The sequence below is a fragment of the Natator depressus genome, chromosome 4, assembly GCF_965152275.1.
Source record: "Natator depressus isolate rNatDep1 chromosome 4, rNatDep2.hap1, whole genome shotgun sequence".
Lineage (NCBI taxonomy): Eukaryota > Metazoa > Chordata > Testudines > Cheloniidae > Natator > Natator depressus.
In genome coordinates, this window is record NC_134237.1 from 133,350,918 (window position 1) to 133,377,091 (window position 26,174).

Sequence of the window (26,174 nt, forward strand, 5' to 3'; positions counted from 1 at the left end):
CATGCTGCAGGATCATGCTACAGCCTGGGAAAGGCAGATCATCAGGAGAGCAGTCCAGGAAGGAGCTAGGAACATCTGGCATGGAGGCAATGGAGCGATGAGGCCGGTAGTGGGTGGAGGGATGTAGTTGGGAGGTCATGTGGCTTGTGGTTGGAAAGAAAGTAATGTGTGTGATGGCTTATGGCAGGGAGTTGGGAGCAAGGAAGGAGAAAAGAAGAGAAGTTGGTTATGAGTCCCTCTGTATACTACTTAGAACAGTGATCTCCAAACTTTTTCACTTTTTTCACGCCCCTCTGGGAGCCATGGTCAGGGGCCAGGGCTGGGAGCAGGGCAGGGGCTGCAGTTAGGAACAAGGCTGCGGTCATGGCTAGAGCTGCGGCCAGGAGCTTGGAGACACAGCTGGGGCTGGGGGCAGGGCTGGAGCGGAGCTGGGGGCAGAGCAGGGCTGGGTGGTGCTCCCTCCCCACCCCTAATAGGGGCTGACCAGGGCCCCGCTGTGCTCTCCTGAACATTCCTCCATGGCCCCTCTAGGGCGGCATGCCCCACAGCTTGGGGACCACTGCCTTAGAACCTTAGAACCAAAGGATGATACTTGAGAGCGTGGAAGCCATGTACAGAGAATATTGTCCTAGCCAGATCCACTTCAAAGAAAGTGGGTTAATCATCTAAGACCCTCTGTGGTTTTTTGGGGATCCATCCTTTCCTTCTCCCCATCTCTGCCAGTTCCAGGGACTGTAGTTGTTGTTAATAATAGCAAAATTGTTTCCGCTGCTGCCCCCAAGTCCTGAGGAACCTTGTGGTAGCTGCAGTTTGGAATGCCCATCTGCAGCCAGCTAGGAATCAGGGCAAAAAAGTGTGCCTGCGTATTCATGCATGCTCTGCTAGGTTTCTAAAGCTGTGATCTAGAACTGGTCCCCTCCCAGATTTTGCACCATGTTTTTCCACTGTTGGGCAGAGCACTTATCTGATTTCCATCTCTTCTGATTGACGTGTCTGCTATGAAATGTCAGCAGGAATTCCAGAAAACACTGAATGCAAACCTGTTTATTAGTGAACACTCCCAAATGAAGCTTTATATCAAATACACCCTTGTTTAATAGGATGCTAATAGCTTTTCTTTGTTAGCCCTGTATATTTTTATAGGTTGAATCATGATCGGACAGGGAATCTGAATATGCTGAGCCATAAAAGCAGAGAGGGCTTTTAGACTCTAAAAGAAAATAAGAGCATGAAGACTTTTAATCTCTTTCCTGGCACTATGATTGTTAAATCAGTTATTTAATTAGAAATTAGTGAATTAAAACCAGTGAGCCAAATACATCCCTGGAGGTACTGTAATTCCTTAGAACAGGTGGACTTACCCTGGGAGTGAATATGGCCCACACTTGCAAGTTTCAAGGGTACCACTGAGGTAGACACTAGTTCCTTTTGTGCATTTGAAAGAACTGTCAACATAAACTGCCTCTAAAATTCCTTATCTACAACACCTTGATTGGAGAAAGGATAGGTTTGTGGTCAAGGCACTGGCCTGGAAAAATCTGGGTTCAATTCCCGACTCTGTCACAAATTCACTGTGTGACCTTGGGCAAGTTACTTAATTTCTGAGTCTCCCCTTCCCATCTGTAAAATGGATATAATGATCTTTCCTTTCTCCAATCCTTTGGCTTATCTATTTAGACTGTAAACTCTTTGGGGAAGAGACTGTCTCTAACTAGTGCATATACAGCACCTAGCATGATGATGCCCCGATTTCACGTGGCTCTGTTGTAATGCAAATAATAGCTAAAAATGAAAGAAACTTGCTAATGTGAGGTAAATTTTCCATAATGGAGTTGCAGTTTGCACCTGCAAAATGCCATGAGTTAATCCCACATGTCCCACGGAAATCTGGGAATTGTGAATCAGCTGTTCCCAACTGGGTGGATTTAATTGCTGCCTTAGCCCTATGTTGGCCCTCTGCTTTGGGGAGAATTTCACTCAGCTGTGTGCACGTTTACTGTAACTGTTGCAATCCTTGTAATAATGTCTGTAAATGATGTGCACACATTTTTGCGTGTGTGTGCATTCATTTTGCATTTACAAACCCCAAACACAAATGCTGATGAGTCTAGCAGCTCACGTCAACAGGGAGACTGTATTAGACTAAGTGAGGGATGGAGCCAATAAAAATGACTTAACAAGACAGCCTCAATGACTCTTGCCTTTTTTTCTCCCTTCCCCCTCCATGGGATTTCTTGACAGTGATGGGTTGCTGTTGACTTTGGCCTCTTTTGGCCTGTGCTGATTTCTAAAGTCAATATGGCCTTTTAAACTAAAATATCCAAACAGAACACACCTGATTTATTTTCCCTATTCCCACACCCCACCCAACCACACTGTCTGTTGCTGGTTTAGGGTGTTGAAAAAGCAACGAGCATATAGCAGTGGGTGGAGTCTTTGAGCTCCTTGCTTTGTGATTTACTTTTTCACTGGGCTTTTATGAACAAACTCTTTTTGCAAAAAGAAAAGGAGTACTTGTGGCACCTTAGAGACTAACAAATTTATTTGAGCTTAAGCTTTCGTGAGCTGTAGCTCACTTCATCTGAGCTGTAGCTCACGAAAGCTTACGCTCAAATAAATTTGTTAGTCTCTAAGGTGCCACAAGTACTCCTTTTCTTTTGGTGAATACAGACTAACACAGCTGCTACTCTGAAACTCTTTTTGGTTTATCTTGAGTTGTTTTTATTCTGATTTCTTTTTTTCTCCAAATTTGATTGTAAAGAAAACTGAAGGGAACCAAACAAGGTTAGCAGCATGCATTTCTGCAGCCTCTTGACAATGTTTAAGAAGTGTAGATGGCTTTGTGATTAAGGCACAGTTCTGAGACTGGGGTATTCATGGCTCTGCCACAGACTATGTAAGACCTTTGACCAGTCATGGGAGAAACCAGTGTGCTGATCTCCCTTGAAAATCTGGCTCTTCGTTTCTCTGTGCTGTCTTTCATGTCTAATTACATGGTGAGTTCTTTGGGACAAGCACTGTTTCTTACATATATATGTACAGTGCCTAGCACTATCTAAGGTAATTATATGCCCCCCGTTACCATAATAATGAGGGCAGCACTCTTTAGTATATATATCCTCAACGCTCTGTAGTTTATATATCCTCACAACGCTCTCAGAATAGGGAAGTACTTATACCCATTTTACAGCTGGGGAACCTGAGGTTCGGATAAATAAGTGACATGCCCAAGGTCTCTCAGAAAATCTAGGGCAGAGCAGAGAGTTGAACCAAGTCTCCCCAAGTCCCCATTGGACCATCCTTGCAATAGGGCCCATATCTCAGTTGTAACTTCTAGGTTCTATTGTAATGTGAATAATTAATAACACCACTGTGTTTTGGGTGTTAATTGGATTCCACTGAAACCCACTTTCAATTTTAGCTAAGTTTTTTGTGCAGGAATTTCACTGTCTATTTTTAAATGAGCCCCAAAGTTTGAACTCCTTTGTGGATTTAGAAGGTGTGCAGAAGGGGAGCCCTGCTCTCACAGGAACTTTTGAGACCCACCAGATCAAGGCTGTCTTGCTGCAGAGACTAGCAAGGCCATAGGAGGGATGTGTGACCATGAGATATGTGAGAGGTGAATTGCGGAAAGGAATGGAGGGGGCAGTGGGAAGGCTTCTATCCAAATAGTGAATTTTAAGCACTTGGCCCTTTGCTGGGCCCCTCTGTCTGCCCAGGGCCCCTGCGCGCGCATACCCTCTATGCCTCCATGGTCCTGCATCCACCTTCTGTGCCTTTTCTCCCCTGCCCTATTCCATGCTAACTCCCTTTTGTCCTCCAGAGGTCCCCTCATGCCCTGAATCACCCCTCCATGTCTCACCATTGCCCTTCCTCCTCCTCCTGCCTCCCCAGAACCCATAGGGCACTACTCCACGTGTGCACCCTCACCCCGCTCTCCAGCTCCCTCCCCTGGTTCATGTCCCTCCCATAGTATTGCCAACCCTACATGTTCAAAAACCATAAGATTGGTTTAAATATCATGACATTTTATTTATTTTATGTATATGGTTTGTTTTCTTTGCCTTTTGGTTTCTGAGCCATTAGGGTGCACTCAAGTCACATTTTCAAGCTTTTCTCTGCAACCATGAGGGCTAGAAATTTAACTTAATTTTTAAATGAAAGCGGATATGCTCACATAATCACATGACTCTGGGAGCTGGGGCTTTAAGAAAAAAGAACCAGCTATTGTGAGACTTGTGATAAAATCATAAGAGTTGGTCACACTGCCTTCTGTATCATGTCCTTTCCCAGATTTGTGCCTCTTCACATTTCCCTTTAGTCTCCTATTCTGAAGTCCAGGCCCTGGCCCGTCACCTACCCCCCACCCTGCCCCATCTGGCTCAGTCTACCAGCTGAATTCAGCTTATGTTCATAAACCTTTCTCTGTATGCACTTAGCAACCCCAGCCCCAACCCTCTCAAAACCAGTAAAAGGCCCCTTGCCTCAGCAAGGCCAATGAGTATTTTGGCCAACCATTTTAGGGATATAATTTAATAATATCTAGCTCTTATAGAGTGACTTACAAAGTATCACTATCTCCATTTTACAGATGGGGAAACTGAGACATGGGAGACGAAGTGACTTGCCTAAGGTTACCCAGCAGGCCAGTGGCCGAGGCGGGAATAGAATCCAGGTCTCTTTAGTCAGTTCCATTGATCTATCTGCTGGTCCAGAATAAACAACCTCTACTTTTCCAAGCATCAACTAAAGGCGCATTTTCAGAACACCCTCACTTTAAAAGTCCTGCTTTGATATTTACTAAACTTCCCATGAGGGGATACAGTGTGCAGAATTTCATGAGATTCAACTTCTTTGTAGGGTTCTTAGAGGCGGGGTATGAGAGAGAGTGAGAGCGCCCAGGAATTTTATTATCTGATGCAGCTCCTGCGAATGTCGATGGAACGACTTCTGTTTACATTAGCGGGAACAAGATCCAGCCCACAAAGGGGAGCTAGCTTTACTCTTAACCAGGGCCAGCTCCAGGCACCAGCGTTCCAAGCAGGTGCATGGGGCGGCAGTTAGAAAGGGGCGGCAGTCCCTCCGGCTGCGGCGGCAATTCGGCGGCAGCTTCTCTGCGCCGCCCACTGCAGTGGCAAATCGGCGGCAGCTTCTCCCCTTTGCCGTCTGCAGCGGCAGTTTTTTTGCAGTGCTTGGGGTGGCAAAAACTGTAGAGCCGGCCCTGGTCTTAACTATGGACCAGCTTGCAATCCCCTTTGTCTCCCCACGCCAGCAAGCATTAAGTATTATTGTTATTGGTTCATTGCACTTGCATTCACTGGAAATGCAGCCCAAATAAAGAGCCCAAGCTAATGATTCCCTAGAGCAGTAGTTTTCAAGCTGTTGTCTGCAGATCCCTGGGTATCTGCAGGCTATGTCTGATTTCCAAAGGGATCCGCACCTCCATTTGAAATTTTTTATGGGTCCGCAAATGAAAAAAGGTTTGAAAACCACTGCCCTCAAGCAAACCCTTCCAGCCGCTGTTGGCGGGTGATTGGTGTGAGGCATGATTAATAGGCAGCGGCTTTGAAAGGGGGCACAGCTAGCGGCAGGATGCAGGAAGCTTGGGTTTTTTCGCAGCTTTACTTTTGACACTTCTGGCCTGATGAGTTAGAGCTTTTCTACTGTGGCCGTTAACTGTGGTCCCACTGCCTGGCCCACCTAGAAAACCCCAAGCAGGAAACAAAATGGAGAGCCCCCTAACTGTTTCTCTCCCCCTGCAATACCAGACAGATGTTGCATGCTGTGTGAACCTGCTGCTGCTCTCAGTGAAGTCCATGGCAAAACTCACACTGGCTTTCACGATAGTAGATCAGGTCCTCTGAGCTAGCGTTTCATGATGAGTTAACATAGGGAGCGTGTTTCTTGTGACCATGTCTTGCACGGGTTAGTGATTGCTAAATGCTTGTTGAGAGAGAGGAGAAGGTAACCCCATACGCATAGCCAAAGCCGACTGTGAATGCCCCTGAAAATGCCACCAGATGTTATCGTTGGCATCCCTGCTTGCTCCAGCTCATTACAAATGCACAGCATGTGCCCTTCAGGGCTACTTCACTGTCTGCTTGACTTTTCCCGGCTCCCCCTCTCTCTCCATATAGGTCACTAGCATCAGCAACCAGTTTGGCAGCTCTCAAGGGCCAGCTGAAAGCACCTCATTTGTAAAACCTGTTGCATGTTTCAAAGGATGAGAGCATTTTGTATATGTTAATCTGCAGTGAATTTGCAAAGGAATTGCACATTTCCTGCCCGAGAAAAGAAAATGTGAGTGTGTGAGAGAGAGAGAGAGCTAACAGTTAAACAGTTTTATTAAAGTTTTAGCTAATAAACTACAAGTGTTAAGTGCTACAGCATATACAGTGGCTTGCCTAGAATCTCATTCTCAATAAATTAAATATTTCTAGGGAGAGAGAAATAGAGATGTGAACCAAAACCCACCTCTGAGTTTGCCATTCACCCCGCTCTCTGTGATGGGCTGAAATTGATGCTAAATTTAATCACCTTGCACTCTGGGAAATTTTGGATTTGGATCTGGATTTTAACCCTCCTACTTCAGAAGTGTCCAGGTCAGGGGTTTGTTTTGTTCATATTGCCCTCTCAGTACATAGGAGAGGGAGATGGGCCCTGAATCAAAACCATGATGCCACTAAACTTTGGATGTGGATTCCAACATAGTGACTTGTGCCCATCATACCTCTAATACATGTAGAACCATGGTGAGCAATAATTTTTGCAGGGGGGCCACTCCACAAATTTTGGTACGTCATCACAGGCTGCGTATTTCTACTATATTAATTAACGGAGGGGGTGTGGGAAGGGGAGTTTGGCGCAGCAGCGAGCTCCGGGCTGGTGCGGAGTGTTGAGGTGCAGGTGAGGGGTGTGGGCTCTGGGAGCGAGTTTGGTGCAGGATGGGGGCTCCTGCCTGGGACAGGGGATTGGGGTTCAGGAGGGGGGTCCGGGAGGGAGTTTGGGTGCAGGAGGGAGCTCTGGGCTGGGTACAGAGTGTTGAGGGTGCAGGAGAGAGTGAGGGAGTTTGATACAGGAAGGTGTTCTGACCTGGGGCAGGGGGTTGGGGTGCGGGAGGGGGTGCGAGGTGCAGGCTCTGGCTGGGAGGCACTTACCACAGGTGGCTCCTGGCCCGCAGCGCAGCAGGGCTCAGGCAGGCTGCCTGCATGCTATGGCCCCATGCTGCTTCCGGAAGCGGCTGCTGCTGGCACGTCTCTGCGTGCCCCTTGGGGGGAAGGGGCAGCGGGTCTCTGTGCACTGCCTGCAAGCACCACCACTGCAGCTCCCATTGGCCAGTTTTCGGCCAATGGGAGCTGTGAGGACGGTGCTGGGAGTGGGGTCAGCACACGGAGCTGCCTTCCAGGGGTGCGCAGTAACCTGCCAGCAGCAGCCGGCTGCTTCCGGGAGCAGCGTGGGGCCACAGCAGGTAGGCAACCTGCCTGAGTGCCCCGCTGTGCCGCGGGACTTTTAGCAGCCAGCAGATCGCGAGGGAGAAGCCAAAGAGCCTGGCGGGCTGGACAGAAATGTTAGATGGGCCAGATCTGGCCCGCGGGCCATATTTTGTCCACCCCTGATGTAGAAGGAAGGGGAGACATTCCACTGTGTGAAATATCCCTAAAATAGTTCCATTCCTAGGGTCAGATCCTGCAGTAAAGGATTTTTCAAGGAAGATTAGGGTGCACAGAATCATGCCTTTAGAGTGTAAAATAGGATATCAGTTTGGGGCACTCGGTAAGTGATCAATAATGCTGAAGTATGCAATATGTGTTTCTATCATGCGTAACTTGACAAGGTATCGTTATTAAACAATTTGATAGTCTTTAGACCAGAAATTGTAGAGTGATCTGGCCTGTAAAGTGATGTAACTGGATGTTTTAAGATAACTGCTGATTCTTTTTGTTTGATTCTACTTTTTTGTTTCAGATGAGACTCCAATTATAGCTGTAATGGTGGCCCTATCTTCCCTGCTAGTCATAGTATTTATAATTATTGTGCTGTACATGTTAAGGTAAGAAACACTTCACACTCACTTCCGTTATGGGACATTAGTGACATGTTTTCAGTCTCCTTAAGCTAATTAACACACAATATTAAGCAGATGGCTTGCAGCTATGCTATCTTGGGCCTTTTGTTCTGTTTCCTAAGCTAAGCAGGGTTGGCTTAGCCAGTATTTAGAAGGGAGACCTCCAAGGACTGTGCAGGTAGTGTGCTAGTAATTGGGTATGTGACGCTTTTCCCTCTGGATCAGTGTAAAGCAAATCCTCATCATGAAGGTAGGAGATGCTGTGCTACTAAAGATGGATTCTTTGAGATTATAGGTCCTGACTCCTTGTGCAAAGGTAAGGGTGCTATAGATCAAATTCTGTTTTGGGTAACTATACTCACTAACTAAAATCCCTCTGCATTTAGAGCTGGAAATTTTTTTTTTTTGTCACTTCAACCTTGATTCAAAGCCTATTGAAGCCAGTGGGAGTCTTTCTATTGACTTCAATGAGTTCTGCATCAGGCCTTGAAACAGTGGCCCCATTCTGCACTAGAGGAGTGCATTTAATCGGTGTGTGAAGTGGTCTCTCTGACCTGGAAAAAGGTTTGGAATCCTTCAACCTGAAAGATGCTGTAGACATGATGTATTTTGATATTAGTAAGGCTTTTAACACAGTGCCACATGACATTTTCATAAGCAAATTAGGAAAATGTCAACATGAAATTACTAGGTGTACAGTTGGTTGAAAGACTGGACTCAGAGTAATTATCAGTGGTTTGCTGTCCAACTGGGAGGTCAACTTGGAGTGAGTGTTTGTTCACCTCCAGTAAACATTTTATTTAATTACCGGAATGCGTAGTCGATTTTAAAAAAAAAAAGCAGTTTCCTTTGCTGATGGGAAAATTCCCTTCATCTCTTGGCTTGGGCCCAGTGCAGGCCCGATGGAAGTAAATGGGAGTTTTGCCTTTGATTTCAGCATAAGCATGATTTGGGCCCTGGCCACATGGAACTTCAGACTACTGTTAGCTCTTATAAAGCAATATCAGTAACCTCTCTCTTTCCCGCCACTTATAGGCCTTGATTCAGCAAAGTAGTCAACCCTAAGGGCATGGCTACACTGGAAACTTCAAAGCGCTCCCACAGCAGCACTTTGAAGTGCGAGTGTGGTCGCGCATGAGGGGATTAGCTCATTAGCCCACAAGGGGATTAGCTCAGAGTGCTGGGAGCCTGTCCACACTAGCGCTTAAAAGTGCTCAGACTTGCTGCACTCAGGGGGGTGATTTTTCACACCCCTGAGCCAGCAAGTTAGAGCGCTATAAAATGTAAGTGTAGCCAAGCCCTAAGCCAATGGGACTTAAACATGTGCTTGAACTAAATATTTTGTTGAATAGGAATTAATTTAAGCATGTATTTAAGTGCTTTGCTGAATCAGGCCACAGAACATGTACTTCTGGGGTACTCCGTTCTTAATGCCTGTCATTCTCACTCACCTCTTCATTAAGCTTCTAGAATCCTTTGAATCTCAGCTGGTTGAAGATTAAATGTGTGTCTGTGTTAGGGTTTTCTATAGCTCCTATCACCATAGTATCTAAGCGCATGTGATGTTAATGAGCGTGTGATGCTGAATTCATGAAGGTTTCAGAAAGGGAAATGCTGCAGCTTCTCAGCTGTTCTCAGCACTGGGGCTTCTGGCCTCCAATGGGGTCAACAGGCATTGTCAGCTGACTTCTGCAGAAGCAAATTTGCTCAGCCATTTCCTACCAGATGCCACAAGTGTCTGCTCAACTATGGTACAGATCCCCAAGACAGCTGTTCTGAAGCTTGGTAATAACAGATGTATGCCTGAAGAGGCCGCACTGTGAATATGGAGGTCACTCTGTGAATGGGAACAGAGCCCTGCTTCTGGGTTGTGCTGTTAATGACTAGATACGTGAACTAGTGGTCTGAGCACCAAATCGGGAGCCAGGAACTCCCCAGTGTTAATCTTAGTTCTGCCACTGACACACTCTCTGACCTTGGCCTCTCTTTCCTTGTGTGTAAAATAAGGAAAATCCTACTTCCTACAGTGCATGGGGACAGTGAATCTTACATCCAGATTCTGTCCTAAGTTACAACCTGTATGACCCCAATAAATTCCTTCAAAGATGTAAAGTACTCAGGACTGGATGAGAGGTAGTATTGTTATTTATAAGAAACCTCAAAATAACTGTGACTCCAAGATTAAAAGCTGTTGAGCAGCAAGGGGGAGAAGAAACACACAGTGAAACTTGGGCATATTTCTCACCCAAATAAATCAATCTTAGCTGATCTCCTCGGATGGGCAGCTTCTGATTTTCTGAACTCTCTCCTTCGTTAGGTTTAAGAAATACAAGCAGGCTGGGAGCCATTCCAACTCATTTCGCTTGTCCAATGGCCGAACAGATGACACAGGTGAATCTTTGCCTTCCATTCTCTGATTCCCCACCCCTGCCCATCCCAGAGAGAATTTGGATTTTGTCTTCCTCTAGGGACTAGTTCATATAATGGGTTGCTTCAGCTGCTCAATTGGTGACATTTTCCATAAGCTCAAGCAGTAGGGACTCGGGCTGTTACAACTGAAAGTCCTGAGTTCAGATCTTGCTGGGTTGGTTATAAAAGACTCAAGGAGCTCATTTGTTAGCTTAACACAGAGAAGGTTGAGAAATGACTTGATCAATGTACAGGTATCTACATGGGGAGCAGAAACTTGATAATAGAATGCTTGCCAATCTAGCAAACAAAAGTATAACAAAAAACACTGCCTGGAAGTTGAAGCTAGACACATTCAGACTTAGAAATAGGCTGCAAACGTTTAACAGTGAGAGCAATTAACTATTGGAACAACCTATCAAGGGTTGTGGTGGATTCTCTGTCACGAGCAATTTTTAAATCAAGGTGAAACGTTTTTCTAAAAGAACTGGCTCTAGTTCAAACAGGAATTAATTCAGGGAAGTTCTCTGGCCTGTGTTATACAGTAGGTCAAACTAGATGATCACAATGGTCTCTTCTGGGTTTGTAATCTATATATAATGGTACCAAGTGTAGCACCTCTTGTAGTTTTCATTAAACTGGTACAGCTGTCCCGCAGTTTTTGGAGTAAATTACATTGTCCCCTTTTCTACTGGGATGAAAAAATGTGTTGGTTTCCATGTATTGTAGAGATGAATTTGTTTATAAAATATAGCTATACTTCCACTATTCCTCATTGTGCTAGGCTGCAGCTAAACCGAGCTTAGCTGGTTAGCTGTTGCATGGGAATCCTCCAAAGAAAAGCTAAATATTTGTTCCTTCTGAGCCATCCCTGCACCAAATACCCCTGGAAGGCTGTTTGACTCAAGGTGTCGCATTGCCTGCTGGAGCCTGTGGGTTAGTTGACTACACCTCCATATGAAGAATCAATGGCACCAGTCTGTTCATTTTATGGTAGTTAGGTGCAGTCTTCAGGCTCCTAGGAAGTTGTCTATGCAGCCCTCAGTTGGGTAAAAGTTTGGGCACTGAAAAATATGCGTGCACACATTTTCACAGAATTTTTTTTTTTTTTTTAAATTTTGATCAGCTCTGAGATGGTTTCATTCTGCTTGTTTGCAAAATAGAAATGGTTGATTTTCCAAAGTTTTGCATGGAATAGTTTACCCAAGATGACATTTCTCAAGTTTTGAAATAAACTGAATGTTTTAAAAAAAAATTAAAAAAACACAACTCTCTGCCTAAACCAACTGATCAAAATTAGCAGTAACTCTCCCCTAAATGAGAACAAAACCCAAAATGGGAAAATTGAAAACCAGAAGATGTCAAGAAAATCAAAATATTTTCATGAGCTTTTTTTTTTTAAAAAGGCTCTTTTGCACTAATCTTTTTTTATTTGAAATAATTTCAAGCAGCTCTACACACTTTGCAGGTTTGATACTGCAAAGACTGATGCTCAAGCTTAACTTTACACACTGTGAATAGTCTTATTGACTTCAATAGGACTACTCAGTGCATAAAGGTAAGCCTGCGGTCTCCGAGGTACTACTGCAGCACAAATAACAATAATAATTGTCTACGTCTTTTCAGGTTTAGGACAAAAGTGATATCTGGCATCACCTTACATAGGAGCTGAGTGCGAGAATATAGGCTATCCTGAGTTAGAAAGGACACCCTCATTTCTCAAACATCAGTTTGAGAAGTAATTTTGTGGCAAGCTGCAATGGGGGGGGAAATTGATCTTATCCGTCTTTTCGCTTGTTTATGATGTATGGAAGGCCTGAAAGGGTGGTGGCGGCGGTGGCACGGTTACAGTAGAGTCTGGAGGCCCCCGCCCAAGACCTGGACCCCGTTGGACTAGACACTGTACAAACCCAAGACTGAGGTGACTGGAGAAATAGTGACATTATGGCACCACAAATATCAATAGGCAGAAAGCTAGACAACTGAGGGGGGAAGAGATTTACAGGCAGTATGGTGATTTTTTTTCTCTCATGAAATATTTTCCTGAAAAGCAATTTTTTTCTATTTTCAGTTTAAAACTTTCTTTTAATTTTTTAGGTTTTCATTAAACAAAAAAAGGGTGTTTGTTTTTTTTTTTGACAAAATCAAACTTGTTTTGCAAAAATTTCCATTTAGTTGAAAAGGTGTTTTCCCTTGAAAAAAACATTCCAGTGGAAAATGTATGACCACCTATAATAATCAGACAGTTGAAAATTCCTCTTCAGTTTTGTTAATACCTGTTTAAGTCCTGTGACCAACATTTTGGAGAAAAGACATCTTTGTTAAAGTTCCAACAGCTCCTACTGCTTCAATTCAAGGGTAAGAGCTGGATAAACCTCTGAGAGACCTTTCAGGAGGTCATCCAGCAAAACCAGGGGAGACCAGCTTAGACGTTTCTGATATTTCTGATCTAAAAAAAATTCAGAAAAAACACACCCTGTTTTATTTTTAAAAATCTTCAGCGCTTATTTTTTTCCATCCTAAGGTGTCAAAAAAAGGGTACAAGCCCAATGTTAAAAGTCCATTGCAAGTTCCCTTTAAGGCACATGACTGAGAGTCATGACACCTGGCTTCCCTTCCTTTCTCTGCGGTTGACTTGCTTTGTGACTTTGGGCCAAAAGTTACACAGTTGGGTGCCTGAAGTGGTCACCTAAATAAGAGCTGTAATGTGTGCTCTGCGCCTCTGAATTCTGTTTAGGTCCTTGAACTTAAGTGCATGTGCATGGTATCAGAATACCTTTCAGTAGCACATTAAGCCTAAAAATCAGCCTCTGTTTATTTTGATGCTTAAGGTCTCGTCTGTATAAGAAACTTATACTGGTATAAACTAAGCTGTGAATTTAAATTGCTATGCTTACACAGATATAACCCCCATGTGGCCACTCTTACTCTGATGTGAGGGCCTTTTTTTGGCTTAGCTAATGTTGCTTGGAAAACAGTTTCTACTTAACCAAAAAAAGCTACTCTTCTACCAGAGTGCGTGTTTCCATGTGGGAGAGTTGTAAAAGTAGAGTGTGCAGTATGACTGATAAAACTTTCCCACATAGACATGGCCATAGTATGAGTGACTTAACTTCAGGTATCCAGGGTCGAAAATTTAGCCTTGATTGTACTCTGTTGTAGTTCTTTAAAATGGGGACAATAATACCCACCCCACAGGGATGTTGAAAGAGTTACTTGGTTAATGTTTGCAAAGCATTGGGACATCCTTGCATGGCCGATCCTGTAGAAGGAGCAAAGGATAACTATCATTCTGTCAGAGATGCAAAGTTGTCCTGAAAATTTATCAAACATAATACAGGAGTTCCCTTCGCTCAGCTTTGCCAGGATGATGCCGGTGGAGAAATGAACACAGTTGTAATAGCGTGTGTGATATTGCAGAGCCTCAGAGCATGCCACTGCTTGCCCGATCTCCCAGCACCAACAGGAAGTACCCGCCACTACCTGTGGATAAATTGGAAGAGGAGATTAACCGACGAATGGCAGACGACAATAAGCTCTTCCGGGAAGAATTCAATGTGAGTGCTTTGTTAATCCCTCTCTTCTGAACGCTGTTCAGTCATGCCAGGGGATTGCACTGGGTTGAACAATGAAAGGGGTGTTTTGTTTACCTGGTAGAAGTACTTACTGTAGCAGATTGAGCCAAACCAGTCCAGACTGACATTCACCTCTCAAGCTAATCAAGACAGTTTCTCTGTAGCTCTGCAAAGCAAGCAGTGTTAGATGTGGTTACAATATTGTAACCAATCTATCGCCCGTTAGGAACTTCACAGTTGTTGCTATCTGCATGCCAAGGCCACCCAGCACTTCACAGTTACAAGGATAGAATTCTCATCCTCCTGTCTCCTTAGCACAGGCCCCAACTGCTTGAGCTAAAAGGGTAGCTGTTGGAGGTATAGGGCCTATGACCTACAGTGGGGCAGTCTGATCTTATCCAGCAGGCGGCAGTGGTGCACAGACACACCAACCAGTTTTTTAAGGAACAAGTAGGTTGATACATTTCTGGCTGGGCAACATGGGTCAGAAACAGAGAAGAGGGTGTCCCTCCCTCTGTGTGTTTGAAAGAGTACCCTGTTTATGTGGCTGTCGTCCACCCGCCCAGCTGCTCTGGATCAACAGGGCTGCCAGCTTTCCCCAACTTGACCTGCTGCTTGAGCCCCCTCCAGATTCCTTCACTCCCTCTTCCCCTGCATCTTCCTGTTTCCTTTGTTAAAATAAGTCCCTGCATTATTTATTTAAACCCAGGGCTTGACAATAATTGTATTGCCATTGGGGGTTCCTCCTTCTCTGTACCATTTGCAGCACTGTTCAGTGTTAGCCATGATAGGATGATTACATGAATGAAGAAGTGTAATTGTGCTGATAAGACAAGATAATGAATAGGTCTCTGTTTCCAGTAATAGGAGTCCAGCTTCAGAAGAGCTGGCCCTGGAGCATCACAAGTGGGATTCCATATTATCTGGGCCTGTAGAGAACTAACGGAAAGCAAGCCATGTCTAGTGATTAGACCGTGGGACTGGGAGTGAGCAGATGTGGAGTCTATTCCCAACTTTGCCCCCTGACTCTGAGTGACCTTGGACAAGTCCCTTCAGCCTTCTGTGTTTCTGTGTATCCATCTGCGAAGCAGAGATAAGAACACCCACTGTACCCCACAGAAGTGGATGAGGCTTAATTCACTATTGTTTAGAAAATATTTAGAGACTGACTGCCAGAAACTGGGACTGGGCGACAGTAGATGGATCGCTCGATAATTGTCCTGTTCTGTTCATTCCCTCTGAAGCATCTGGCACTGGCCAATGTTGGAAGACAGGACACTGGGCTAGATGGACCCAGTTTGGTCAGTCTTATGTTCTTAATCTCAAATAGAAGGTGCTATAGACAAGACCCTGTGTATGCTGTGGTTCCATCACTGTGGAACTGGGCTCTAAAATATAAGCTTAATTTTTCTAGTCTTTATGGCTGCAAAGAGAACTTTAAAAACATGACATGGATGTTAAAACAGTGCAGTGTTGCCCTCCAGAGTCTACAGACTGCCAAAAACAGGAGCTGTAAGTGAGAAAGAAACTATCCTAATTATTTCAATGTAGTGTTAACTCAGAAACCTAATGGTGACAATTGAAACATCAGCACTGCTACCACTTTCGTCACCAGTCATTTCTGCTGACATATCCAGGTATTGGGCTTCTCACAATCCCAAATTCTCTCCCATGCCTCCCAAAGTGCCTGCACTTAGCTGTCCCATGTGCAGTGGCAAAACCTATAGCTTTCCGTGACAACACCACTGATGCAGTTAAACCTTGCCAATAGAAAAATCTGTGGCATGCTGAAAATTAATAATGTAGGGGGCAAAGGAAAATAACTGAATTAAGTATAAAAATAAATTGCTTAGGAGCTGCTGTATTGCATGGATTCTCCATTGTCATGATTAATAAAGAAAATCTTCGAGAACTGCTACAAGATTTTCAACACTGAGTTGCAGAATTTCGGTCCAGTTTTCCCCAGGATACACAGGCCTGTAGAATTACAATACCTTACTGTTAGACAAACCCACCAAAATGCCTTGTGCCCTAGCCAAAAATTTCCCCTCTCCCAGCTGCTGTTGGGCCAGTTGGTTGCTGCCTTGCACCACAGAAGTGGCTGCATTTCAGTAATTGAGTATTAGTGTAGTCAGTAAACTTCTTTGGGATCATTTCTGATGAAATGTGAATTGCACCCTGGACTTCTATCCCCAAAGCACAGGCCTCTATCTCTTGAGCTAAAGGAATAACTCTTTAGTTGGTAGCAGCAGTGGGTTCTTATCCTCTTGTGTGGACAGCCAGTAGAGGAAGACGTAACACCAGCCAGTAGAGGAAGACACTGAGCTAGTGGGCTACATAAGATCACCAATGCTGAGAAACCCAACTCTTCCTCCCCTCAATCTTAAATACCTGCTACTTCCCCCAGTTGTGGACGAAATCACATTGTGATCATATCTGATCTACTGTGATTGAAAGTTGTCACCCTCTGCTGCCTATTTGGTGACTTGCACGGAACAATTTGGCAGGTCTCAGTTGGTCTGCATCACAGCACTAGCACATTTAGTTCCAACTGGCCATCTTGCCAGAGAGGCCCAGGACTGCATGGGCTGTGGAGAATGAATCCCCTGTGACACCTGGGAAGGGGTCTATCCAGGTCAGGGTTGGAGTGAATTGGCAGGGCAGCGTGGGGGAAGCTTGCTCAGTTGCTGTTTGTGCTCTGTGGAGAGATGACGTTACTTTCCAGGGCTGTCAGGCTGCTATCTTTGAATCAATATTCAATTCACTTGACTATTTTTTAAAGAAGAAAAGTCCATAGCCCCTGCATTCTATGGTGCCCAGTATTGGCTCATGGCACCATAGAATGTTCCACCTGTCTGATATGCGGTGGGGGTGACTAATGGGATATGGGGTGACCAGCCAGCTCCAAACCCTAATTCAGTCTGATGTATCACTGGTGGCATTTGGGATCTGTCAACCTGAGGTAACGGGAAAAGAGCCGAGCTGCACCTACCCTGCCTCGGATGTGCTGATGGGATGGTCTGGTTTGTGTTGGAGGAGGATTTGCTGCCACCTTGTGTTTCTGGATAATATAGCACCTTATTTCATGTTAGGTCGGGGTGGCCAGTCTGTGGCTCCAGAGCCATATGCGGCTCTTCAGACGTTAATATGCGGCTCCTTGTCTAGGCACCAACTCCAGGGCTGGAGCTACAGGCGCCAACTTTCCAATGTGCTGGGGGGTGCTCACTGCTCAACTCCTGGTTCTGCCACAGGCCCTGCCCCCACTCCACCCCTTCCCGTCCCCTCCCCTGAGCCTGCCGTGCCCTCGCTCCTCCCCACCAGAACCTCCTGCACACCACAAAACAGTCGATTGGGAGGTGGTGGGAGGGAGGGGGAGGTGCTGCAGCAGGGCTGCCGGTGGGTGGGAGGCGCCAGGAGTAGGGCAGGGGAGCTGATGGGGGGCTGCTGACATATTACTGTGGCTCTTTGGCAAAGTACATTGGTAAATTCTGGCTCCTTCTTAGGCTAAGGTTGGCCACCCCTGTGTTAGGTGAAGATTTTCTCCCTGCAAGGAGGCCTGAGCTTGTATAAACAGTTATCTGAGCCTCTATTCCATCGCCTTCCCCTCCATCTAGACAGGCTCATTTTTCATTAACCATTTTCCATCTTGAGATGTCTGTGTTCAGAAATGAATTGCTTCTGTGAATGGTGCTAGCAGAGACATGCTGTCCTGCCATGCTGCAGTAGCAAGAGAGTATCTACAGATCCTAAAGCACTTCACAAAAGGGACTCAGCATTATTGGAACTGTGAAACCCTAATAGCTCATTTGTGCCTCTGGCTTTGGGAGAAGGGATGGGGAGATGGTGGAGGATTGTGAGCCTCAAGTGTAAGGGGGCTTCCCCTTGCCATCCTTTCTAAGGGCCTTCCACTGTACCCATGTAAGAGCTCAGCAGAGCAGAGTTGCACTAAGCTGAGCCCTGGCTGTTTCCCATGATCCCTTTGCTGTTACAGGAGCAGGTGCTGCCCCGTTGCTCTCTGTACCCCCTCCCACTCTTCTCCTGATCTAGCCTGCTTCTCTGAAGGGCACAGGAAGATGAGCCTTGAGCATTTCACATTGACAGGGAGAGGAGGGGAGGGAGCAGAGTTTGCCTAGAAGTTAGAGCAGGGGTCCTATTCCTAGCTCTTCCAGTTGTCATTTGTGTCTTTTCCATTGTGTCATCTTAGGTGACTCATGTAACCTCTATGCCTCATTTTCCCCCAAGTGAGAGGCTACTGGCTTACCACCTTTGAGATCTTGGATGAAAGACCCTCAAGATACAGCAGGGCTCATCACTGTATAGAATTGCTGATTGGTTTGTGTTTACTACAATGACACGCTCTTCCCCAACCCTGCGTACAGTGGAAGTATAACAGGAAATCTCATTTCTCCTGCCCTTACAGGCTCTCCCAGCGTGCCCCATCCAGGCCACATGCGAAGCTGCCTCCAAGGAGGAAAACAAAGAGAAGAACAGATATGTGAACATTTTGCCCTGTATGTATTTGCTCCCAGTGCGGCTTCATTGAGGCTTGTGTGGGTGGTGTAGCCAAATGCGGCTGACACTGCTGCTGTTGACCTTTTTCTCCATTCTGTATGGCTGTGGTGGACGGAAGTAGGGTGCGTAACAGGCCTGCTGAGCAGCGATTGCTAACTAACAGGAAACCACATACAAGGGGTTGAGTTAAAGCAACAGGAGAGGTGCTGTTGGTTCCCACCACTGTGCAGGCTGCTTCATCCGATCTAGGTCCAGTTAACACATAGTAGAAAGAGCTCCCTGCAGCTGTAGCCCAAGCCAGAAAGACTCAGGCCAGTTTCTATTGGACAGGTGTCCATGCTGTTGTAAAGCCCCTAGTGACAAAGATAGAATGGGTCCTGGAGAGTGAACTCCCCTCTCACTCCTAGAGCTTGTCTAGACTAGGATTTAAAGTGTGATGTTTGCACTTCTTAGCTAACACACGCTAGCTAACACATTTGAAAAGTCTAGTGTAGACCAGGCCAACTGCCTTTTAACACATGCTAAACTGCTCAATTTATAGCCTGGAAGGATGCAGGTGTACACCATAGGCAATAGCTAGAGCACAGGTCATGGTGGGAGGGTGAGGAAGATAGAAAATTAAACTGGACAGGAGGCCAAGAGCTCTCAATTGCCTGAATGTAACTGAAGAGAGACAATGTGTTTGCATGGTTGAGGGTTGGATGAGCACTGGGCATGGAACCCTCTTGAGTTTATACGGTCTGCAGAATTTATCACATCTCTAGGCTTAAGTACATGATGATTTCAGTGCATAAAGCTTTCAACAAATGCAGTGAAGTGAAACCTTGGGAACCTATCCAGCCAAAGGCTTCCTCTACCTGAAGCACCAATTAGATAATCAGCTTCCCCTGGATATAGAAGTTCATTAGCATCTATTTAGTTTTTAATGCATAGTTTTGATTTTTCTCTAGATGATCATTCCAGGGTTCATCTGACTCCCATCGAAGGTGTCCCGGATTCTGATTACATTAACGCCTCCTTCATTAATGTAAGTTCTGGCATGGACTTTGTTACTGATTGGTTTGAAGGGTACCTGGTCCTGTGATGGCCTGTTTCACTTGGAGTGAGGCTAGCCATTAGGCATGTGCCTTACGTGGAGTGTGGTTATAGTCGGGAAAGGGACTGCTAAGAAATGGCCCCTTGGTACTGCCTCTCTCTCTCCCTCTCTGACTCAAGTCTGCTTAGTTCACTGGCCAAGCGTTGTGATGGTGTTGTCAGTGCTGTAGCGTCAATACAGCTGTGGGAGAGGGAGCTGTGTTCTGTTCTGCCTCTTACATCCACAAAGGGAATGTGGTCTTAGAGCAAGGGGCTGAGAGCCAACACCACTGTTCCTTGCGCTGCCGCTAATCTGCTGTGTGACCTTGGTCACATCTCTCTGTGCCTTTGTTTCCCCATCGATAACACCTAACTCACTGCGATGTTGTGGAGCTTAGCTTTAATGTTTGGAAAGGGCTTTGTGGTCATCCCTGGTTGAAAGACAAATTTTAAGTGAAGGTGATCAACCATTGGAACAAACTCCCCGGGGAAGTGGTGGATTCTCCATATTTTGATGTCTTCAAATCAAGACTGGATGCCTTTCTGAAAGACACGATTTAGTCAAGCAACCAATTACTGGGCTCAATGCAGAGGTAAATGAGTGAAGTTCTCTGGCCTGTGTTATTCAGGAAGTCAGACTAGATGATCTCATGGTCCCATCTGGCATTTAAAATCTATAAATTACTGAGGACTCAGTCCTGCAATCCCTCCATGTTCAGAGCTCCCTTTGTAGCCAAGGGAAGCCATGCAGCCAAAGGGCTTGCCGGATCGGGAACAAAGTGCATGAAAAACCAAGCAGCTGGCCAGCTAAATTCTGCTTACAGCACCTTTTGGGCCTGCTCTGCTCCCATTAGAGTCAATGGAAGTTTTGCTGTTGACTCAGATGGGATAAGGAGATCATGGCTTTTGCTAGTGAAACATGGTGATGTGGATAGAAAAAACATAGCTTGATTTTCAGATGTCAGGTTGAGTTTGCAGCCCCATTTCCTTGACAGATATGTTTTGATGCATGAAATGCTTCCCTTTCTATGACAGGTCATTGAGTGAGCAGTTAATCCAGAGTCCTGTCTATAGAGTTACTCCCAGAGCTCAGTTTCCCTTTAAATAAACAATAAAGCATAATCATTGCACAAATGAGTGTTACTAGAGAGAAGAGGGATGATCTTGTGGGTAGGACACTGGCCTGGGACTCAGGAGATTTGGGTTCAATTGCTCTCTCTGCCACTGACTTCCTATGTGACCTTGAGCAAGTCATTTAATCTGTGCTCAGTTTCCCATCTGTATAATGGAGATAACAATACTTTATTTTCTCCCACTGTTTGTCTGTCTAGATGGTAGATTTTTCAGGGAAGCGACTGTTTTACAATGTAAATGTACAGCACCTAGCCCAACAGAGCCCCAAATCATTTGGGACCTATTGGTGCTAACATAATACAGATAATTAATAGTAGCAATAATAACTACTAAGAGGAGCAATATGTACTCCACGTATTTTAAATGGAGTATTAATGCACCAAAAGAAAAGCAAGGCGATGCAGGAATGGTGTTCAAAACATGAAATCCATTTTATTCTCTCCAAAATACAAATTGGCATCAACAAGAAAAGCAAAGAACCCTTTAAACACTCTAGCCAGGAGCCTGCAGGGTATCTGCTGACTTGTATGAGCGCTGAGTGGTGCTCAGACTGTGGTATCTGAGCTCATCTGTGAGGTTATCACACATCACTATGCCTGTGCTTTGGGGGAAATTACTTATTTCAGGCCATTTGATGGGCAGATTCAATGACTCCCCGGATCATACAAGGCCAGACTGCTTCCTTCAGGGAGGGGATCCTCTGGTCATGGTCCTTGCCTGGCTCAGGCACCATTTCTCCAACCAGAGCCTGCTGGGCCCATCCTGATGGGTTTGGGAATTGGACTGGTTGTTGAGAAGAGTGGGCAGGTCAGCAGTGGAGTAAGTGAATGTCAGCTCAGTTTATTAACCACTTGGTAACACGTCATGATTCTTGGTCTCCTGTACACTCTGCTGTACTGCATTCTTAGCACGTCTGCTTATGCATGGGGTCAGGGATTCCAAAAGCCTTTCTCTGCACTTTCTGCTAGAAGCACACCCAGCCACAGGCTGCTATAACAGAGCACTTCCAGCTGCTGACCCATTCCACGTATAAAGCCAAGCACCATCTACTGGTGGAATAATGTATAATGTTTGTAATACCACTTGTCATCCCAAAGGATTCCCAGTTTAGTTTGCAATTTTAGGAGACATTAGGTTAGGGGAGAGAGAGTTTGTAAAATGCTATAGGATCCTTCAAGATGAAAGTTTTTGCATTATAAATATGGATCACTTCACCCACCATGGGACTGCAGCCATCTCTGGGGTGCAACACATTAACTGCTTTTTAACAGCTTACAGCTGGATGAGAAGAAAATGAAGAACACCATATGCAACTGAAACTGCATGGTGATTGCTGCTAATGGGGAAAGATTTTCTTCAACTCTGAGAGCTGGGATTAACAGGTCACTCTGCAGCACTAATACAAGGGTCAGCAGAGTTGAGAGCGCGATGCTGTGTGCTCTCAGAATGCACAGTGAAGGGCATCCTTGTATGTTTGCTGATGTGAACACAGGGCACAGTGCTAGAGGGAGGCTGAGATGCACCCAGCTTTGTCTTGGAGGAGGGCTGCTCTTTCATTGTGATGTTCTTTTCTCGTTTTGTGTCTCTGCAGGGGTACCAAGAAAAAAACAAGTTTATTGCTGCACAAGGTAAAATCTCTAGTTACTGTGTCAAGACAGCATCAAGCTGATGGGGTAATTCTTCCCTGATCTATGAAATTGTGAAATTTTACCTGTGGCTCAACAGCCCTGGACCCATCATCTTGGTCAAAATCCAAGGAGTCTGAGATGGAAATGTCAGAAATGCCATAGTATGGACAGATTGTAAGCTCATGTACAAGTTCAGTGCTGGATGTGTCAAAGGAAGGTATTGAACTCCAGGAACCTATCTCTGCAGTACTAGATCTTAGGGAGGAAGTCAAGACAGTCCCTTCTTGACCTCAGCTGGTGGTCACCTTGAGCCCTGAAGTATGAGGATCATGGGCACTGTGACAAAGTGCCTCCTCTACCTTTGTGGGTCTTGCACTTATTGGCAGTTTTGCTCGCCTTGGAGATTCATGGCAGCCCTCAGTTTGGCCGTTTTCGTGAACCCACAGCTCAACTCCTCTGGTATCAAGTAGGGAGTTGTGGGGGATGGAGGGATGGGGGGAACCCGGGCCCGCCCTCTACTCCGGGTTCCAGCCCAGGGCCCTGTGGATTGCAGCTGTCTACAGTGGCTCCTGGAACAGCAGTGCGACAGCTACAACTCCCTGGGCTACTTCCCCATGGCCTCCTCCCAACACCTTCTTTATTCTCACCACAGGACCTCCCTCCTGGTGACTGATAATGCTTGTACTTCTCAGTCTTCCAGTAGTACGCCTTCTCGCTCCCAGCTTCTTGCACATGCATCACAAACTGAAGTGAGCTCCTTTTTAAACCCAGGTGCCCTGATTAGCCTGCCTTAATTGATTCTAGCAGCTTCTTGATTGGCTGCAGGTGTTCTAATCAGCCTGTCTGCCTTAATTGTTTCCAGAAAGTTTCTGATTGTTCTAGAACCTTCCCTGTCACTTTACCCAGGGAAAAGGGACCTACTTAACCTGGGGCTAATATAGCTGCCTTCTCTCCTGTAGCCATCTGGCCTGACCCTGTCACAGTACTTACAACCCCATGTCCCTGCTAGTGTAACTGCCGGGCTGTTGTGATTCATATAGGCCTGTAACCCTTTCTGGTGTAAGCTATTGGAATCTCAGTTAAATCTCATAATAAAAATACAGGAATCCTCTGATGTGAAGACAGTTTCAGGCTTATTTGGTCTAATCTCCACTCCTTTTGTACATCAGTAGACAATGGTGTATCAACAGTGAAAAACTTAGTTGCAACATTCACTATGGCGAGACTTTTCCTTCATGACAGGGGGAGGAGTGTTGGAGACTAACAGGTGGGCGAGTTTCTCAAATCTTGCCAAACCCTGCTGATCTCCCACCCCCACAAGCCACTCTAGAGCGGGGTTGTGCACCATCTGTACCTCCTTGGCACTGGTGGATTTCCAGCATTGTATGTGGTACTAACCACTTTGCTGCATGCCCAGCAGACTGTGGCCCTAAAGCCATGGGAGGATCATGCCAATAAAGGAGGCAGCTCTGGTGGTGTAGAGAGTGTCGCAGCTCCTACCCTACCCATCACCCTTTATCCCTGCTACTGGCATAGGGGGCTTCCCTACAAGCTGCTGATCACCACCTGCTGTAACAACCCCATGGGCCGGTGGCAACTGTTGTAACTTGGAACAGTCTTACAGCTAAGTGATGTTAGAGGATGGGCCTGCCATTCAGCCAGCCCAACATAAGGGATGGCAAAGCCTGTGCTGTGTGTTGCCCAGCCATAGCCTGGAGTTTGAGTCATGATGTTTTAGGTACAGTTCAGCAGCTTGTCTGGTGGGCCGTTAGTAATGACTCTTATGAGAGAGCCCTGAAAATATCCGCTTTATAGCCGCAGATATCCGCATCCGTGGACCATTTTTGCGGATCGCAGATCGGATGCAGATATAAATTTTGTATTGGTGCAGGGCTCTACTAACGAGGATCAAATTTAAGGAAGATCTTGCAGTTAAAGCACAGGACTGGCGATCAGGATTCCTAGGTTTTGTTTCTGGCTCTGCCACAGATTCCCTTTGTGACCTTGGGCAAGTCATTTCATTGATCTGTGCCTCAGTTTCCCCCTCACATTTATCTTAGCTTGCATTGCTACAAATGTAATTACTGGTCATAAAATGTATCCAGTCCCTTTTAAAAATACAGCAATATATTAGAGGAATTTGAATGCCCTTTGCTGCCACTTAGTGGGAAAAAGCGGAAAACCTATTACATTGCTGCACAGTCATTACCAACTCTGTATGTGCCTCTCCCTGCTGGTTTTTACTAGGAGAAAATCTGGCACTGGCTGGATGACGTGCCCTTCCAGTGCGTAATACCTGTGTTTGGTCTTTGTCTTTTTAGGACCAAAAGAAGAAACAGTGAATGATTTCTGGAGAATGATTTGGGAGCAGAACACAGCGACAATAGTCATGGTGACTAACCTGAAAGAGAGAAAAGAGGTGAATGTCAGGGAATACTACCCACATGGACACATTTACCCTGCTGTGATGGTGAATGGAGGCATGGGGAATTCCTGGGCTTGCCACACCCTGGACAAGCACATGAAAACTGGGAACCTAGGCAAGCGCTTACTTCACTTGTAGGTGCCCATGGGAACAAAGCCCCTAGAAGGGCTGTCTGTGAGATAGAACATGGGACTTCTGGATCTAAAGGCATAAGCTTCTACTGCTTGCACTAAAAGACTCCATCCATTAGCCTGCAGACAGTAGTAAACTTTTACACTTTTATATATGACCCAGCCACTAGAGAGGGACAAAGAGCTGCACATTAGCTTGGGTTATCCATGTGTTGGGGTCAGCAAGTATAACTCATACATGAGCTTCTGCAGATTTCCCCATAGCTCCCCTGCCCTTAACAGATGTGACAAACATGCACTCCACACACAAGGAAGCAAACAGTCAGGGCCTTCTCTGCTCCCATTGAAGCTGTTGGCCAAACTTCCCTTGTCTTCAACAGGAACAGGATAGGGGACCAGATCTTCAGCTGGTGTAAAACAGTATAACTCCATTGACTTCAGTAGAGCCAATTTACACCAGCTAAGGATCTGATCCAGTATGTTTATTTTTGTTACAATTCAGCTGTAAACTCATAGGGCCCAGTTCCACACTGTGTTGTTGCAGTGTCACTGCTGGGCTCCCTGGGGAATGGGTCTAATCCAAGATGGCAATTCCCAGGTACTTTTACTAGGCTCATCCTTGGGTCTCTAGACACTGGGCTTTCATAGATTCCAAGACCAGAAGGGACCACTATGATCCTCTAGTCTGACCTCTTGTATAACAGAGGCCAGAGAACTTCCCTGAAATAATTCCTTGCCTTGCTTTTGTGTCATTTCTCTCCAGTGCAAATGTGCTCAATACTGGCCAGATCAGGGCTGCTGGACTTATGGAAACATCCGGGTGTCTGTGGAGGATGTGACTGTCTTGGTTGACTACACAGTGCGAAAGTTCTGCATTCAACAGGTACCGTGGTTCACTTACTCCCCTTCGCTTCCCCACTATCCTCACTGCTTTCCATCACAGAAAGCAGGAAAGAATTAAGGTGCTCCTGCCTGTAGCGAGGATTGTCTGACTCACTACAAAGCCCCAAACTTTCACAATGTCCCCTAGGGACATGTTCTCGCTCAGGATCGGCAGGTTGGGACGGTTTGTGTGCCTCTTTGAAGGACACGGTCATGGTAAAAATTATATGCTTCCTGTGTTATTAATTGTGCCCTGAGTTTTGAGAGTGACATAACTAGAGTCCTCACTCCGTTTTCACCATAGCTTTTTGCACTTAACTCAGCTTAGTTATTTAAGGC

The 26,174-nt window shown here is 45.7% G+C and overlaps 1 protein-coding gene across 3 annotated transcripts in view; it reads left to right on the plus strand.

The window, feature by feature from the left end:
- The window catches only part of PTPRA (protein tyrosine phosphatase receptor type A), a 255,446-nt gene that overhangs the window by 204,752 nt on the left and 24,520 nt on the right, over positions 1-26,174 (plus strand). For 2 of the 3 annotated variants that reach the window (XM_074951917.1, XM_074951916.1), the window contains 8 exons: positions 7,966-8,050; positions 10,383-10,456; positions 13,895-14,031; positions 18,470-18,560; positions 19,512-19,588; positions 22,361-22,397; positions 24,719-24,816; positions 25,717-25,836. In XM_074951917.1, the coding sequence (XP_074808018.1) occupies positions 7,966-8,050; positions 10,383-10,456; positions 13,895-14,031; positions 18,470-18,560; positions 19,512-19,588; positions 22,361-22,397; positions 24,719-24,816; positions 25,717-25,836 (719 nt within the window). The remainder of the gene's footprint in view (positions 1-7,965; positions 8,051-10,382; positions 10,457-13,894; positions 14,032-18,469; positions 18,561-19,511; positions 19,589-22,360; positions 22,398-24,718; positions 24,817-25,716; positions 25,837-26,174) is intronic. The other variant, XM_074951918.1, reaches the window with a different exon arrangement.